The sequence below is a fragment of the Chiloscyllium plagiosum genome, unplaced genomic scaffold (genome assembly GCF_037043375.1).
Source record: "Chiloscyllium plagiosum isolate Xiang-an unplaced genomic scaffold, Cpla_swu_hap1 HiC_scaffold_31, whole genome shotgun sequence".
Classification (NCBI taxonomy): domain Eukaryota; kingdom Metazoa; phylum Chordata; class Chondrichthyes; order Orectolobiformes; family Hemiscylliidae; genus Chiloscyllium; species Chiloscyllium plagiosum.
In genome coordinates this window covers 17,949,903-17,967,880 of record NW_028270169.1, presented here as the reverse complement: position 1 = coordinate 17,967,880, position 17,978 = coordinate 17,949,903, and the positions used below count along the sequence as shown (strand labels likewise).

At 38.8% G+C, this 17,978-nt stretch overlaps 1 protein-coding gene across 1 annotated transcript in view; it reads left to right on the top strand.

Moving 5' to 3' along the window:
* Window positions 1–17,978, top strand: part of vps53 (VPS53 subunit of GARP complex) — a 235,043-nt gene that overhangs the window by 121,162 nt on the left and 95,903 nt on the right. The window contains exons 13-14 of the mRNA XM_043718341.2: window positions 5,482–5,576; window positions 16,434–16,676. Coding sequence (XP_043574276.2) covers window positions 5,482–5,576; window positions 16,434–16,676 — 338 coding nt within the window. The remainder of the gene's footprint in view (window positions 1–5,481; window positions 5,577–16,433; window positions 16,677–17,978) is intronic.

Below are 17,978 nucleotides of genomic sequence, written 5' to 3'. Positions count from 1 at the left end.
AGATTGAAGACCGGATAGATTGCCCAAGGCCTCCATCATATTCTCATATGTAGTCATATGCAGGCCAAGACTACAGCTTTTATTGGATCAATTATTATGCCTTCAGGACTGTTGTTGTTTTTATTTAGTTAGAAACAGATGCTTACTGTTTAATTATTTCTGTCTGCTGCCAATTTTAAAAGAACACCTGCTTTTCCTTATTAAAGAAATGCTAGTTCTTGAATTAACCCCATCTCCTACTGCAAGGCCAGAAATGGGCATGCTACAATTCCCCAATGTGGCAACAGGTGGCTTCAGCAGTTGCAGATGCCCTTATTTCTACACAGTTTCTATTTTCTGTTGTTTTAAAGTATATAATAATAAACTTTGTTACAGCTGTTCAAAGTGAGACATTTGGGAAGTTTTTTTTATTGACTTGACGTTGGCAGTGACCAAAGTAAGCCTTGAGTGTAGCCAAGCAGTTACCTACTTAAATTCTTAATTGCCTGGTAATTGACACTAGCGCAATCTAATTTTCAGGGTTTTATAACTACAATTTCTTGTCTTCTGCCAATAACTTCCTTTCCCTTTTGGTGTTGGCTTATACCATGGTAAACTTCCAGACACTCTGCTCCAGAATCTTATCGCTCTTTCACATATAAGCATGCTGGCCTATGAATGTTTTGATCTGACTCTTCAGGTTTGGTTAGCTGCATGACCAAAACCTAACCTGTTCTCACTTCCACAGGGCATTGTTGTAGAAATTTTTGAATTTGCCTTTTTAGATGTGTTACAACACATCTCTGGAGCAGTTGGGACTTGAACCTAAGTCTTCTGACCCAGAGATAGAGACACTACCACTGAGTCGCAAGATCCACAAGAAAATTTGATGCCAATTTGGAATTTTATTCATTCACGCAGCTTTTGTTAGAAAGCAGATGCCTAACTCAAATGTATCACAAAGTATTTTTTTTTTCTTTTTTTATAGGTAAGTTAGGGTATTTAAGGCAGACATAGACTGTCCTTGCAGCTGTTGTAGTAAATGTCTTATTTGAAACATTTATGCACAGCTCAATTCTCCTCACAAGACCTTTCCTCTCTAAAATTGTCAAATGCACTGGAAAGAATACACTTGCAGTAAAGTAACATTCATATAAACCAGCACTTAGTGCTTCGGAAAAACTCTTCAGAGTAGCCCACTCTGAAAATACTTTTGGACATTTACCATAAACCTGAGCTTTACTGCTGTGTCAAGGCATGTAGTATTTAGTGTAAATTATTTCTTTTGAAGTCACTCTGACTTTTTTACCTCATCAGTCAAAGCTAAAAAGCTACAACTGACTGAGTGACTTCAATGGCAGACTGAGGGAATCAAATTTCAATCATTGCAGCATAACTGAAGAGACACATAATTAAACTACCAGGGAGTCCTGTCCCAATCTCTTGTGCATTATCACCACCATCAGCATTTGCCTTCAGCTGCCCAGTCTCTATAGTTTGAAATTCTCTTTCGAAACCTCTCTGCTTCCCTAACCTTTGCGATCCTTCTTAACATTCTTCTATTCGACCAAGTTTTTAGTCACAGCATTTAATGTCTATTTTCAATCAGCTGTTTTATAATACCTCTGAGGGATATTTTTATTTACTAAAGGTGCAGTATAAATGAACATTGTTGCTGTTTCAATGAATCTGTAATGGCGACAGTCTCCAATTTGAACATGAATATGTGAACCACTACATACAATTCTAGTTGAGCTGTGCTATTGGAGATTGGACAGTATCTTGGACATTTGATGAATTTCTGATAATCATTTTACACCCAAAATGCTCCAGAGCTCCATTTTTAGAATAGACAATTTCTTTTTTAATTGCTTTACTGAAAGAACATGAACTTTGCTTTTGTTCCTATGAGTGTAATCAAATAATGGCTCTGGTTATAGCGCTTTCTCCATAATTTTCAAAGGCAAGAATAGTGTGCAACATTTTATGGTGTGTGGGTCACAACTGATTATATATAAATGCTTGTCGTTGTGTGATATGGTGAGCTTGATAGAATGTTAAGAATATTTGTGTGTATGCATGTTATTGCAGTGGACAATACCTGTGGCTGTACATCACTGCGTAATTTAAGAACATTTATGTACAGTATTTTGCTTCATGGGAATCAGTGTTTTTCCATTTAAGGAGTCTGGGAAGGAAAGAAAATTATAGGATTTTGTCAGAGCTGCAGGAAAAGGGGTTATTTTTCTGCTCTTGTGACAAAATAATTTTTTTTTTTGTAAATGTATGGAAATGAATCAAGCATGTCTTTGCCAGGTTTTTTTCCTCTTATAAAGTGCATATTCGTTTAATTCCCTTTATTTCTCTCCACCCCTGCTTATCAGCCTCTTGAGCACAACAGTCAGTTTCTTTTCACTGAGTCTTCCCTGAAGACCATCCTTCCAGCTGAAATCACCAAGGATTTACTTTGAGTTGGAGATTTATAGAGCTTCATAGGCACAGCCTGAAATTGAAAATGAAAATTTAGCAAGTATTTAGTTGGAATTCTATAACTGTACTGCTTACCCTTGAGCTACTGTATTCAGTAAATGCCAGGAAAGAAAACAGCAAGCTGAATATATTTTTATTCAATTCTGCCACTGGAAATTGCATCCAAAATAGTACTCATTAAAGTGTCTCTTGGATACCATCGTATTCCCTATCTGCTTGTTGGAAACTTGCAACATTATAAGATCTCTTTCAAACGGCCTGAAAATAATTCTGTTGCCAAGCTTTCAAATAGAATTATTCAATGGGTTCTTTACTCATTATCAAAATAGGATCATGTTCTGTTTCTGTGTGGCTGCCTCATGCCATACAAGGTACAATACTGTAAAAGTAGAGATCTCGAGTGCTGGAGTAGCAGTGAAAATTGATTTTGTTTTGAATATAAATTGTGACTTAAGCCTGTCAGGTTTTCCCATCATCAACTTGTTGCTTTGCTTTAGGCAAGAAATGCTTATTACCTGGAAAAATGGTTCTTGGTCCTTATTGCATAAGTGTTGCTGATATTGAACAGTAAAGGTTAATTACACACTCTTATCATTGGTTGACTGTCAATTAAGAAAAAACACTCAGCCTCAAAAAGCAGTGTAAGTTCAATGTGGAAGCTCAGCTTCTCTGCCACAAACAGGAATGAGACCCCTCCAGGCATTTCATTCCTTTTTTTATTTAATCGACTTGTCCAGCCTAATTGAGTTTTGCGTGGTGTGGTGAGAATTAACATTCTATCTTCGATTAACCTGCAGATGCATTGACTCCTGCTTTTGGAAATTGATACCACGTGCAGAATGTGGAGGTCTGCACACTGAAAAGCATTAAAGGGCGTATCAGTGACACTGTCACTGGGCAAGTAATCTAGAGGCCCAGGTTAATGCTCTGGGACCAGAGTTCAAATTGCACCATGACAACTGTTGGAATTTAAGTTGAAACTGGGCTCTGTAATGTTGAAACTACCATTAATTGTTGTAAAAATCCATCTAGTTCACTAATATCCTATAGGGAAGGAGGTCTGCAGTCCCTTACCCGGCCTGGTTTCTGTGTGACTCTAGACCAACAGCAATGTGATTGACTCTTATCTGCCCTCTGAAATGGCCTGCTAAGTTACCAGGGCAATTGGAGATGAATAACAATCACTGGCTAGATAGTGATACTTATCCAATGAAAGAACACTAACTCAGAGTAAAATAGGTTTCTCTCCCTTCAACTCAAGTCTCTGCATTTAATTTTACATTTTGACCCATTCTCCTTTTACTTACCATCCTTTGTTGTTTAATGTGGCAGTTTTAAAAACTTTCTATTGCATCTCCCAATAATTTAGAATCCTCTAATGAACAAAGCCAGAGGGTGACATTTTAGATGACTGGCAAAAGAAACAGAAGTGATGGGAACTTTTCTGCACAGTGGTTTATTATGATCCGAAAGAATGATGAAAGCAGATTTTTAGTAACTTTCAAAAGGAATTTGAATAAATATTTGAAGGTGAACAATTTATGGGACTTTGGTGAAAGAGCAAGGGAGTGTGGCGAATGAGATAGCCTCTTCAAAGAGCCAGCATATGCAAATTTGAACAAGTGGACATCTCCAGATATCTCCATCACCATTTAGTCACTATAAAAGCCTGGCAGTTGAGCCTAATCCTGAAAGGGCATGAAGATTTCTAGTTCTTGTTTCCCATATGTGAACCTTCTAAGAGGGATCAATAAATGACAATAGTAAGAAGGAATCCTGACATCTTTTCTCCCCCTCCTGACTCCATTGGCAGTGAAGCCACTAATTATGTCACACTACTCCAGTTAAGGACATGAAATTATGCTTAAAATCTTCTGATCTGTATCAATCGGCTACCAAAAATCTCTGCTGGTTGAAACATGGGAAATGTTTGTATTATTACTAAACTTAGTCCAGTTTTAATTAGCCTGTAGTTGTGTTCAGAAGCGCTAGTTTATTTTAAATTATAAACTCTATGTAGTTTTAAGTTTTTTATAATATTGCAGTGTTCATATTTATCTCCATCATAGAGATGTACAGCGTGGAAACAGACCCTTCGGTCGAACCCGTCCATGCCGACCAGATATCCCAACCCCACCTAGTCCTACCTGCCAGCACCTGGTCCATATCCCTCCAAACCCTTCCTATTCATATACCCATCCAAATGCCTCTTAAATGTTTCAATTGTACCAGCCTCCACCACATCCTCTGGCAGCTCATTCCATACACGTACCACCCTCTGCGTGAAAACGTTGCCCCTTAGGTCTCTTTTATATCTTTCCCCTTTCACCCTAAACCTATGCCCTCTAGTTCTGGACTCCCCGATCCCAGGGAAAAGACTTTGTCTATTTATCCTATCCATACCCCTCATACTTTTGTAAACCTCTATAAGGTCACCCCTCAGCTTCCGACGCTCTAGGGAAAACAGCCCACCCTGTTCAGCCTCTCCCTATAGCTCAAATCCTCCAATCCTGGCAACATCCTTGTAAATCTTTTCTGAACCCTTTCAAGTTTCACAACATTTGTTTTTAAAACTGTCACATGAAACAACAAAGGATGGTAGGTAAAAGGAGAATGGGTCAAAATGTAAAATTAAATGCAGAGATTTAAGTCGAAGGGAGAGAAACCTATTTTACTCTGAGTTAGTGTTCTTTCATTGGATAAGTATCACTATCTAGCCAGTGATTGTTATTCATCTCCAATTGCCCTGATAACTTAGCAGGCCATTTCAGAGGGCAGATAAGGGTCAATCACATTGCTGTTGGTCTAGAGTCACACAGAAACCAGGCCGGGTAAGGGACTGCAGACCACCTTCCCTATAGGATATTAGTGAACCAGATGTCTAAACTATGACTTACAAGCTGTGCTATGTCAAGTTCCTGTTTACTATTTAATTTTTACTTGCATTGTATGATCATAGCCCAAACTTATTGTTTGTTGTCTTGTATGTAATTGCAGTTTTTTCTTTTTCAGCCAAAGAAGCCCAAAGCCCCAGACAACCCCTTCCATGGCATTATATCCAAATGCTTTGAACCACACCTCTATGTTTACATTGAATCACAGGATAGGTGAGTTGAAGACTTGGACAATCAGTAATTATCTAATGGGTGTTATAAATCAGCATTGCAATTTGATCTGGTGAAGAATATTGAGATCAAAATTATTGCTCATTTTGCCGGGAGACTGAAGTTCAAGGGTTAGCCAACCTATCTGTCAATGGGAGAACATTTGAGAACTAAAAATGTACCTTCTGTTTAGTTGCCAAATGAATGGTGGGAACTTTCAGATCTTCCAAAGCTGCAACATTCTGCCTTGATTCATTTCTGTGTCCCTAACCAATTTAGATATACTTCAGAAACTGATTATCCCAAATGGGATCAAATGTGAAACATTTGCTTGAATTCTTCTCCTTTTCTGAAGTGTTCTAATAATCAGCATGGAAGAAAATCAATTTTAACTGCAGTTAATTTGATATTGGTCTCTCTGTTTAATCTGATCTCGCAATAAATATTCCTTCTCTGCAGCCTATACAGTTGTGTGCCTGTACATCTTTAATCATTATGTCTGCTTGCCATCAATTAAAATCGTTGCACTTTTAAACTAAATAGCACCAACATCATTGGTTATAGACACTGTCCACAGTCTTTATTATAGCTGCTTATGCGGTTGAGTATTAAATTTTGTTTGGGAATGCTCCCTCGAAGCAGCTTGTCATATTTTACAATTTATTAAAAGATTATATGTAAATGCTAGTTGTTGGTTGCTTTAAATTGCTGTAAGTCAGGAGGGAGACAACTCTTTTGTAGCATAGCTGACTTCTAGTTCCCAAGTAAATATCTCAGGTGTTAAATCTTCACTGTTTGTTTTAATATTTTAACATTTTTTAAAATTTTCATATTGAACAAGAAAACAGTGCTAGCTCAACAATGACAGATGTTTCATCATTGATCATCAATTAATAATGTTGATAGAATGGGAGAAAGAGAAACCTTTTTAGTAGGATTTGGTTTTTGAAAGGACAGCTATTGAAAAAGGTTGTGAATAAATCCCACCTTCACAGTGCAGCATAGGAGAAAAATTAAAACAAAATGCTAAAAGTGCTCAGCAAATCTGGCAGCATTTGTGGAGGGAGAAACAGTCAATAATTTAAGGTGCGTATGACATTTATTCAGAAATAAAGAAGGAACATGGTCCAATTCAACTCAAAGCATTAACTCAATTTCTCTCTTTCTACATGTGATTTTTTTGTTTTGATTTTAATATCTTCAACACATTGTTTTACTTTCAGATTTCCAGTATCTATAGTATTTTGCTTTTACTTTAGAAAAAAATGAAACTGAATTCACCCACAATGTTGATTCATCTTCTATCAAGATATAACTCTACAGAGCTCGGACTGCCGCTACATTAAATGCTGAACATTTTACTTTGTAGATTAATGCTTCTGCTGTTTCATGTTATGCTGTAGGTTTCGATTAAATTGTTATTATGATGAGGTTTATTTTTAGATTGTTTCATTCCTCTGCACATGAAACAACATTAAACATTCTCAAGAACAGAAGTTAGTGCTTAACTGCTGTTCCTTGTCAAAGAGCTTAAAAATGCTCAAGTATGTTATAATTCGTTTTCCCATCAATGTTCTTGTAAAGATGATGCTGCAAGTGCTGACCAGCGAAACCTTTGAAATCTTCTTTTAACAAGGTGACCAAAATTAAATTGTGCAGATCAAACATGAGGCAGTTCAGAGAGTTCAGAAACATGGAATTCCATTACTGATCATATATACCGACTTTATTTTTTACAAAAGCTGCTAGTAATATCAGATCTGGCAGAAATGCATAATGTGGGCTTTCCTGGAACTGAGCATACCTAGAAAAGCAACTTGAGGAGCCAAGACTCCTGCTTAAATTGTTTTGATTAACTACTGGAGGAGTGAATTATTTACGATTGGGCCAGTTTAAGGTGGGATGCTCCCCTTTTTGTGAAAAATAAATCACGTTTTTAACTTGCAAAGCTTAGACATTTCAATTCTCTTTTAATTTTAATAATCTGACCATTTCACAAAGGTATCTCTTTTATTTTCAGTGTTCTGATTACTACCAGCAAACAGGATATTACGTATTTGAATTCAGGCCTAGATTCTGTTAACATTTTTAAATCTACAGTATAAGTTGTGACGATGTGTAATTTTAGTATTGCGCCCTGTTTTTTGGTATCCTGTTTAATGGGCTACAGTGTTAATCCTTTCAGTGTGTATCCAAACATACTTTCCTGTACTCCAACTTGCACCGAACCCAATTCACCAATTGCCCTTGTGCCTTTAGCCCACATTGGCTTTTGGTTGTGTACCACTAGGCCTGGATCTGTCTAATCTTTATCTGCTCTCCCCTACAATTTTAAGTTGCCCATTTAATCCTGTCCTCCACTCTACATCTCTTCATCTTTGAAAGCACTCTTTAGAAACTCTGCCCAAGCTTTTGGTCACCAGTCCTAATGCATAACTCCCTGTCAACTCTGTGAAGCTCATTAAGCTCATTTTCAGAATATAATTAAAGGTGTTGTTCAAGTGCAAATTATTGATGTGGTAAGTATCAGCTTAAAAAGTCCCAGGAAGTACACAATTGAGCAACACCCAAACAAATTAGTTGATAACAGAGATGGAAGATGATGTCACAGCCATTAAAAAGTACATGGATGAGCTCCTGAAGTGTCAAAGCAATGGAAGAACACATTCCATGGTATTATCTCCAAATGTTTTGCGCAAATAATTTGGAAAGTGGGATTAGTGCACCTAGGTCAACACAGACTTAATGAGCCAAGGGCCTCTTTGGTGCTGCATGACTAAGATAACAATGAAATAGTGTATTGATGTCTGACCGTAGAGATACAGAAGGACAAGTGAGATGATTTTGTGCCAAGAGAACAAATACATCAGAAAAGGCTTCCTGCAGAGATACTAAGCACATCCCAAGTTGTGTAGCCATTCCCTGGTTTCAAAATGGCAGGAACTCTTTTAGGCCATTACATGCAGCTACATAATTGTACCCTCGAAGGCCGACTTGAGTTTGTGTTGGGCCAAACTGATCTCTGTTTCAAGGTGAACACTTGCCAAAAAGATGTTACAGCTATGGTGAGCAAGTCATTTACTTGAAGTCATTTCCTGAAGAAGGGCTTATGCCCGAAATGTCGATTCTCCTGTTCCCTGGATGCTGCCTGACCTGCTGCGCTTTTCCAGCAACACATTTCCAGCTCTGATCTCCAGCATCTGCAGACCTCACTTTCTCCATTTACTTGAAGTGAATGATTGCTTGTATCTCAAAGTGTAATGCAATTCATTAAGGTCTTTAGTTGGTGATATGCTTTAAGTATCTGATTCGGTGTTAAAATTTTACTTAACTGGGTGAAGATGCAGTCTGAAATGAGAAATTATGTTTAATTATATTGGTAAGTTGGAACCTTGAACTACTAACTTATATTTTTTTTAAATTGCCCTGGACGTTTTCTCTCCCTTCTATAGCCTGATTTTTCAGACTAACATAATGAAAGCTCAATTACCCAGTGTCACAATTATATGCTAGAGTTTTCACAGGACATAGCTGTATGGAGTCAATGCAAATGCATAATGTTTCCTTTGTTAGTCTTGTACTTGTTTCCATACCCGTATTGCATGGTACACACCAGACCAAATTTTGCAGACTCAATTATTCACTTTCCATGATGAGATTGGGGGGAGGTGGAGCAGGGGAGGCTCTGTTTTAGCATTCAAAAGTACTGCATTTTCAAGGTAGAAAAAGCCAGCTAACGGTATGGTTGCAACTACCTCACAAACCGCATCGTGTAATTTATATGTTACTTGTAGATGTAATCATTTGGGCTTTAAGACACAACTACCTCATAAAAGTTGCGAGCCATTCCCAGAGTACTCTCTTTAATGAGTACTTAAGAGTTAGATTGATCTGTAGTAAAATTGCTAATTCCTACCTCTTCAGTGTTTTTTTTTGTTGCGTTTCTTTTATTATCCAATATTTCCTCCTTTTTTGCTGCCTTTTAAATATACAGACGGGTTAACATTAGAACTCTTAATCGTTGAATGATACCACACAAGACGAAAATGTTTTCCCCGCTGCGCCTTTGTCGTCTCTATGGTTGAGCCATCCAGTTAATCCCACTCCCCTGCCCTTTCGACGTAGCTTTGCAATGTGTCTTTCACTTTAAATATTTGCCCAGTTATCTCCTGAAAGTTGCATCATCTATTGAATCTGCTTCCACTGCCCCTTCAGACATTCTCCGAGATCACAACTCTCTATTGCCTCTGGTTGTTGTATGTTCTCCTGTTACCAACCTTTCTGCCACTGCAACTAGTTTCTCCTTTTTTATTGAAAATAATTTCTTGAGTCTGTTTCTCCTGAGTAGAGTTAGCTATCTGGATGAAATCAATTAGGTACAAATCTGTTGTTTTTCTGATCAAAAATATAATCTATATTTATAATCAGAATGTTTTGCTGATGAAGCAGTACTATTTCTGGAATAGTAATTCTGTACTTTAAATAATTAGCAGATACAACAGTCTTTCCAAAGTTCATGTCTGTTCATGAGCTGGACTTTCCAATATTCAACCACATTATGCTGGTAACAATGAGTCTATACTGTTCAAAGTTTGTGAGAAGATTTGTAGCTCGGGTGCTCGTTGTTGTGGTTCTGTTCGCCGAGCTGGGAATTTGTGTTGCAGATGTTTCGTCCCCTGTCTAGGTGACATCCTCAGTGCTTGGGAGCCTCCTGTGAAGCGCTTCTGTGATCTTTCCTCCGGCATTTGTAGTTGTTTGAATCTGCCGCTTCCGGTTGTCAGTTCCAGCTGTCCGTTGCAGTGGTCGGTATATTGGGTCCAGGTCGATGTGCTTATTGATTGAATCTGTGGATGAGTGCCATGCCTCTAGGAATTCCCTGGCTGTTGTCTGTTTGGCTTGTCGTATAATAGTAGTGTTGTCCCAGTCGAATTCATGTTGCTTGTCATCTACGTGTGTGGGTACTAAGGATAGCTGGTCGTGTCGTTTCGTGGCTAGTTGGTGTTCATGGATGCGGATCGTTAGCTGTCTTCCTGTTTGTCCTATGTAGTGTTTTGTGCAGTCCTTGCATGGGAACCCAAAGGACTAGCCACACTACCATACATCAAGAGCATTTCCGAACTGACAGCTCGGACTCATAACAGCACACAAACCAACAGCCACTCTCAGACAACAACTCACCAAACGAAGGACCCGATACCCAGCATGAGCAAAACCAATGTAGTGTACAAAATCCCATGCAAGGATTGCACAAAACACTGCATAGGATAAACAGGAAGACAGCTAACGATCCGCATCCATGAACACCAACTAGCCACGAAACGACACGACCAGCTATCCTTAGTAGCCACACATGCAGATGACAAGCAACATGAATTCGACTGGGACAACAGTACTATTATACGACAAGCCAAACAGAGAACAGCCAGGGAATTCCTAGAGGCATGGCACTCATCCACAGATTCAATCAATAAGCACATCGACCTGGACCCAATATACCGACCACTGCAACGGACAGCTGGAACTGACAACCGGAAGCGGCAGATTCAAACCACTACAAATGGTGGAGGAAAGATCACAGAAGCGCTTCACAGGAGGCTCCCAAGCACTGAGGATGTCACCTAGACAGGGGACGAAACGTCTGCAACACAAATTCCCAGCTCGGTGAACAGAACCACAACAGTCCATACTATATTATTGGCTCGTGTGTCTACAGAAAGAGGGTGAAGACCTTTCTGTGCAAAATTGGAAAGAGAATGCATGGGTCACAACAGGAATGCATGTTGGCATCTCCAACATTTTAAGGTTTTTTTGAAGTTGAACTCGAATTATAGATTTCACCTTTCAGGAAGTAACCATTGGGTTTTGTTCAAAAATTTGCATGGCTTATTTATCATCACCTTTTCAGACCAGCCAAATGCAAATGCACTAGAATACCTCTGGATTGTGTAAAATGAACCACTGTGACTGCATCTTCATCATCATGAGTGGTTTTCATGGGGATCTTGGTGCATTGGAATACTGCAATCATTGCTACAGCTTGCAAAAACCCCTGTAAAGACTGCAATAGAGACTTTCTTGAAAGTGACAGGGCAAACCGAAATTGCAGAGGTGGCCTTCAGCCTTGTTTGTTGGTCTTGAATTTCCCTTTTGAGTTCTACCAAAATGGCTGAGGCATACTTGCCCTGTCAGGAGTGTGCATTCCTGGAAATGTGACTGCCTTTTTGGCACCTGAAAAGAAGCACATCATCATTGAGCTTCTAGATTCATATTTTGCCAACAGATAACAGATTACTTTTCGACTTTTTTTTTGGATTTCTTTGCTGTCTTTTTGAATAATAATAAATAGATATAAAAATATCACCAAAGCACCATTCCAATTCTTCATGAAAATTGATTTCCTCAAGTTATCAGTGGAGAAATATGTTAATTGTATAATGTGCCTTTGTATAATCTGTATGTAAACTGATAAAGATTCATTTTATTGCAAAAATTCTGCTACTATTCCTTAAGATAGTACATAAATATAAGAAGAATGTAAGAACTAGAAACAGAAGTAGGCAATTCATCCCCTTGAACCTACTCCACCATTTAATAGATCATGGCTCATCTGATCTCAGTCTGCACTCCACTTTCCTGCCTGCTCTCCATCACCATTTAACCCATTACTAATGGAAATTCTATCGTTCTCCTCAGATTTATTCCATGTTCATTGCTCTCTGGGGTAATGAATTCCAGATTCACCGACCTTCAAGAGAAGTACTAGTCCTCATCTTTGTTTTAAATTTGCCACCCTTCTGCCTAAAACTGTGACCTAACATTTTAAATTGACGCTGAAGTGGAAACATCCTCTACTTTGTCAATCCATTTTTAGCATGTTACGTACCTCAATTGATCTCCTCATCCATCAAAGCGCTAGCGAGTAAAGGCCTGCTCAATCTGTCCTCATAAGACGAGCCTTTCAACTCTGGAATTAACCTAGTCAACCTTCTCTGAACTCCAATGCATCTACATTCTCCCTCCAAGTAAGGGGACCAGAACTCTCTGCAGTGTCTTGCACAATCACAACAACGCTTCCTTCCTTTTATACCCTATTCCTTTAACAATAAATTCCAAAATTCCATTGCATACTCTGCCTCACTTTCCACAACTCATGCGAGCACACCCAGATTTGTCTGCCCTAAAGCATTTCGAACGTTCTCTCCCTTAGACCACAAATGTGCCTTTTTATACTTATCCAGGTTAAATGCCATCTGCCACATTTTATTTAGAGACATAAAAGCTGCAGATTTTATCCATCTTTATTTGTAAATTTCTTATTTCTTTACTGCATCTTAGTTTCCCATCTATTTTCATGTCATCTGAAAGTTTGCCTATAGTACATTCTACCCCTGAACCAAATCATTTAATATGGATTGCAAATAGTTGGGGCTCGAAGACCGAACCCTAGTCACAGATTGACAACCAAATAAAGACCCATTTATTCTGACTTTGATTTCTTTTGGTTAACCAATTTTCTGTCCAAGTTAATGTATTACTCTTAACTCTACATGATCTTACCTTGATAGAATTTAATCAGAGGTCTTTCTTATTGTTTTTGGAAATTCTGCATAAGATGTGGTTCTTAAATTGGTTTCACCATGTCACCTTTATTTCTAGAACCTGTATGCAGAAACCATGGACTTATTTTAATTGCAAACTTTGTTTGTCTTATTGATGCTACTTTTGTGTTCAAGCTGTATTAACCTTTCATTTCTCAAGAATTGGCAGTTTTCTGTGAGCTCTTCCCAAATACAAAAGTGACAGCACTCCAGAATAGTCTGTATAAACTACATAAAGCATTTTGAGATATAAGATATTATATAAATGAAACACATTATTTCACTTTCTCTCTTTTCTCTTTCTTTATTTCTTCTTTCAGCTTTCAGAGAATCTGATACATAACAGCCATTCCCTTGTGACTCGGGGCATTCTACTTTTTGTACATCAGTCAATGTATTTATCCATTATCTAACATCCTGAGGAGCTGCACCTTTCGAGTACTGTAAAATAATCCTCATTGCCAAGATTAAACCCAAATGTAACTGATGGGCCCCTGGAGGGATAGTCTGAGTATGACCAATTTAGCACTAATTGCTAATGTGCATTTAAGAATATCTCCCAGAAATAACTGGTTCAGAACATTTCTGTGGTTGGACAACATATGGGCACTATTAACCTCCTTGTTGGCATGTTGCCAGTGTTTCTGATTGTAGTAACCTTACTCTTAAAAGCTGTGCTGCAGATACACACATTAGACTAAGTTCAGTTTTGCATCAGTCCTTTGTAATGTTCTGACCAGCCTTTTATCTGAAGTTTTCTACTTATTTAATTTTTGTAATGCAGTTTTGATTCTTGGTTTACACCACTGAGACTTGCATATACTGTTCTTCCTTTGCTGTAGTCTGTCTGTTTGGTATTTTGTGAAAGGGGCATCTCAAAGGAGCACTGCTAAATTTTTCAGGCACATCAAGGAGAAAATTTTACCCTAGAGTATTTGTTGAAGGAAAAGTGTACTTTTTTACTTTAGTTTCTTTTGGTGAACTAACACTTCCCCCATTCCCATTTCTCCTGAAGATACCGACTCTCTGCTGGGTGCAATTCTGCAGGCACCAGGGGCTTTTCTGAAGCAGCCATTATCCATTAGGGCATAGATAGAATCAGCAGCCTTTTTAATCATTAGTGACTTCACAGTTCCAGCGGATTCTGTACTCGAATGAAGTCCAAAGAAGTTCACTTCAGACAGGGGTTCCTGGATAAGAATTAGGATCCTAAATTCTAGCTGACTTTCATCTCCGTGTAGTGTCTGTATCACTGCCCTGACTGAGATCAGCCAATCGGTGCAGAATGGCAATGAAAGCTGGAAGTTACCTGGTCTATAAGCTTCTGCTAGTCATTGGATAACCTTGCCTGGGGGTGGGAGAGCGCAGGTCTGAGGATGTAATAGCCCTTTGTGCTTGTGACTAGAGACTGCATTTACCTTTCATTGTCAGCACCTCACTCTCGCTTCTGATCCGTTATCTAAATCGAACAACAAGGAAGTAATAACAAAGGAAGATTTTCCTTTATAAAATGTCTTCCACAATCTTCGGGATGTCTCAAAATACTTTGCTGCCAATTAAGTACTGTACAGTGTCACTATTGTAATGTAGAAAATGCACGGTCCAATTTGAGCGTAGCAAGATACCACAAAGAGCAATGTGATAATGACCAGACAATCTGTGTTTGTATTAGCTGAAGTTTATAAATAGCCAGACTCCCTTGCTCTTCAGATAATGCCATAGAATCTTTTGCACCACTTAAGACACATGGCGCTTCAGATAAATAACTCATCTAAAAATGACACGTCTGACTGCACAGTCCTCCCTCCATCGTGGTTGCCTGGCTTCTGTGCTCTGATCTCTGGACAGAAACTTGAGCGGGAGCTCAGCTAACACCAGGAAGAGTGTTGCTGGCAGCCAGGATTAAATGCCTGAGTCAGAAAACTGGTGAATGTGGTGAGTTGTTAGGGAAGCATTCACCGCACAGGGAGTTTTTAAAAAAGGAATATGTTCCATCTTACAGACTTTTACAGCTAGGGCCAGGTAAAGTTGACTGCCTTGTTGCCATAACCTTATCTTGAAACACTCTTAAGCTCTCAGAATGATGTTGAGGTGGCATTGTTGGACTGGCAAAGTCAGAAGTCACATGACACCAGGTTATAGTCCAACAGTTTATTTGAAATCTCAAGCTTTTGGAGCCTGGCTCCTTCTCCACGTGACGAACGAATAGTGCTCCGATAGCTGGTGATTGCAAAGAAGGCCTCATTAGGTTTAGAAGATTTGTATGCCAGATGTATCATTTCCAACATAATGCCACAATAAGCCATATCTAATGAAATCCCAATTCATAATGTTTGTCATATGCATCAGTGCCACTTTAGTATTATGTGGTTAGAATGACTTTTCTTACTCTTTTTTTTTAAACCTCATACTTTCAGCTGTGCGAAAGGCAGGGCAAGTCTACCTGCCACTAACTATTTGATTTGAAAGAAACACACTTAAGTAGGAAGGTATCCACCCTCTGCAAACCGTTTCCCTTCTGGGCATCATGTTGAAATGGAAAAAAGAAAAAAGTACATTTGTAAGACAAATTATTAAACTGATCAAGCTGGATGTTGCTACCTTGCCTACTGCTTGAACTGCCAGTGCACTAGCATTGAAATAATTTTAAATTCTATTTCAAGCATTTATTAGTTGACCTGATTATGGAGAGGATCTGTTGGATGATGGAATTTTGAGTCTAATGGTAACCACGAATCAATTGTCAGAAAAACCCATCTGGCTCATTAGTGTCCTTTAGGGAAGGAAACTACCTGAAGAAGGGCCTGTGCCCGAAACGTCGAATCTCCTGTTCCCTGGATGCTGCCTGACCTGCTGTGCTGTTCCAGCAATAAAGTTTCAACTTTGATCTCCAGCATCTGTAGACCTCACTTTCTCCTCCAAGGAAACTACCATCCTTACATGGTGTGGCCTACATGTGAGCCCAGACCCACAGCAATGTGTTTGACTCTCAACTGCCCTCTGGGAAATTAGGGAGGGTTCATAAATGCTGTCCAGCCAGTGACCCTCTCATCCCATGAATGAATTTTGGACAAAAAATCCTTGCAGTTAGATCTGATTATTTGAACTCTGATTATAGAAAGCTGCTTTCTGGTACATTTTCCGTGCACTAATTTATCTTGTGTCATTTCACACATGTAATCAGGAGCATTTTCATGCCTTAATTATATCCCAGACCCATATTTCAAATATTTATTTATTTATTTGTTCTTCTCTTTGCCAGGAATCTCAGTGAGCTGATTGATAGGTTTATGGCAGATTTCAAAGCCCAAGGCCCTCCAAAGCCTAACACTGATGAAGGGGGTGCCGTGCTCCCTAGCTGTGCTGATCTGTTTGTTTACTACAAGAAATGCATGGTGCAGTGCTCACAACTCAGCACTGGAGAGCCAATGATTGCTCTAACCACCATATTCCAGAAATACCTGCGAGAATATGCATTGAAAATCCTCTCCGGAAACCTGCCAAAGTGAGTATGAAATGATCTTTAAATAGCGAGGCAAAGGATTTCCTCTGTAATCAGCAGCAAATGATTACCTGATTTCAAATCTGCAGCAATAACATCCTAAATCTGTGTAATACTCTTTAATTAGCTACATTCCTAAATGGGAAACCCTCCAAGGTGAACTATGTCCAGTAAAATAGAGAATACTGGAGAGTTAAGAGCTGAAAATCATCATTAGAACAAAGAGTTCAAATCAATATGGGCCATTTTATAATTCTTAAACACTATTCAAGATAAGTTCCAATTTAAAGTTTGCTCACTTTGACTTATTTTATATTAAGCTTTTCATATAGTGTACTCGGGTGATTATTGAACTTTTCATCTATTTTGTGCAGAAAGACAGATTTTCCTGTAGCTGCAATTGGCATTAATGTTTGTCTAGGCACAGCATGGGTAGACTCAGTAAATCGGATGCAAGCAGAAAGAACAACTGTTCCTAATTGGAATGGGTTGCAATCATTTTCACCATATATGGTACTACATAGATTTAGATTGCCAGGTTGTGTGCACATTTTTGGCAAGCTTTCTGTCCAACATTGTTCTTGGGAATCTGCAGTTTTATTGAACCTGAAGGTCCTAATAATGGTCGATGGGTAATTTATTTTAAAGGAATGCGCTGTTTTCCTACACAGCAAATGGAAAAATCCTTCATCTTCCTTTGTGCTTACAATAAATGACGTTGTAGTGTGATTAAACAATGATGTTTATAATGTAATAGGTTCAATGGGTACCATACAGTGATGACGTAGTGATTACAATGGTGAGCTTTGAAGCTAACTGCGCTTTTGGAGAACACTGTTGAGTTTTGAGAAGATTTGTAGCTCAGGTTGAGGTTCTGGATGTAGGTTTGCTCGCTGAGCTGGAAGATTCATTTCCAGACGTTTTGTCACCCTACTAGGTAGCATTTTCAATGGGCCTCCAGGTGAAGTGCTGCTGATTCCTGTTTTCTATTTATATGATTGGGTTTCTTTGGGTTGTTGTCATTTCCTGTTCTTTTTCTCAAGGGGTGGTAGATGGGGTCTACCTCGATGTGTTTGTTGATCGAGTTCTGGTTGGAATGCCATGCTTCTAGACTGGCGCGAGAATTCCTCTGTTTGGCTTGTCCTAGATTGAAAGTGTTGTCCCAGTCTAAGTGGTGTCCATCCTTATCTGTATGTAAGGATACTAGTGAGAGAGGGTCATGTTGTTTTGTGCCTAGTTGATGATCATGTATCCTGGTGGCTAGTTTTCTGCCTGTTTGACCAATGCATTGTTTTCATGTGTTGA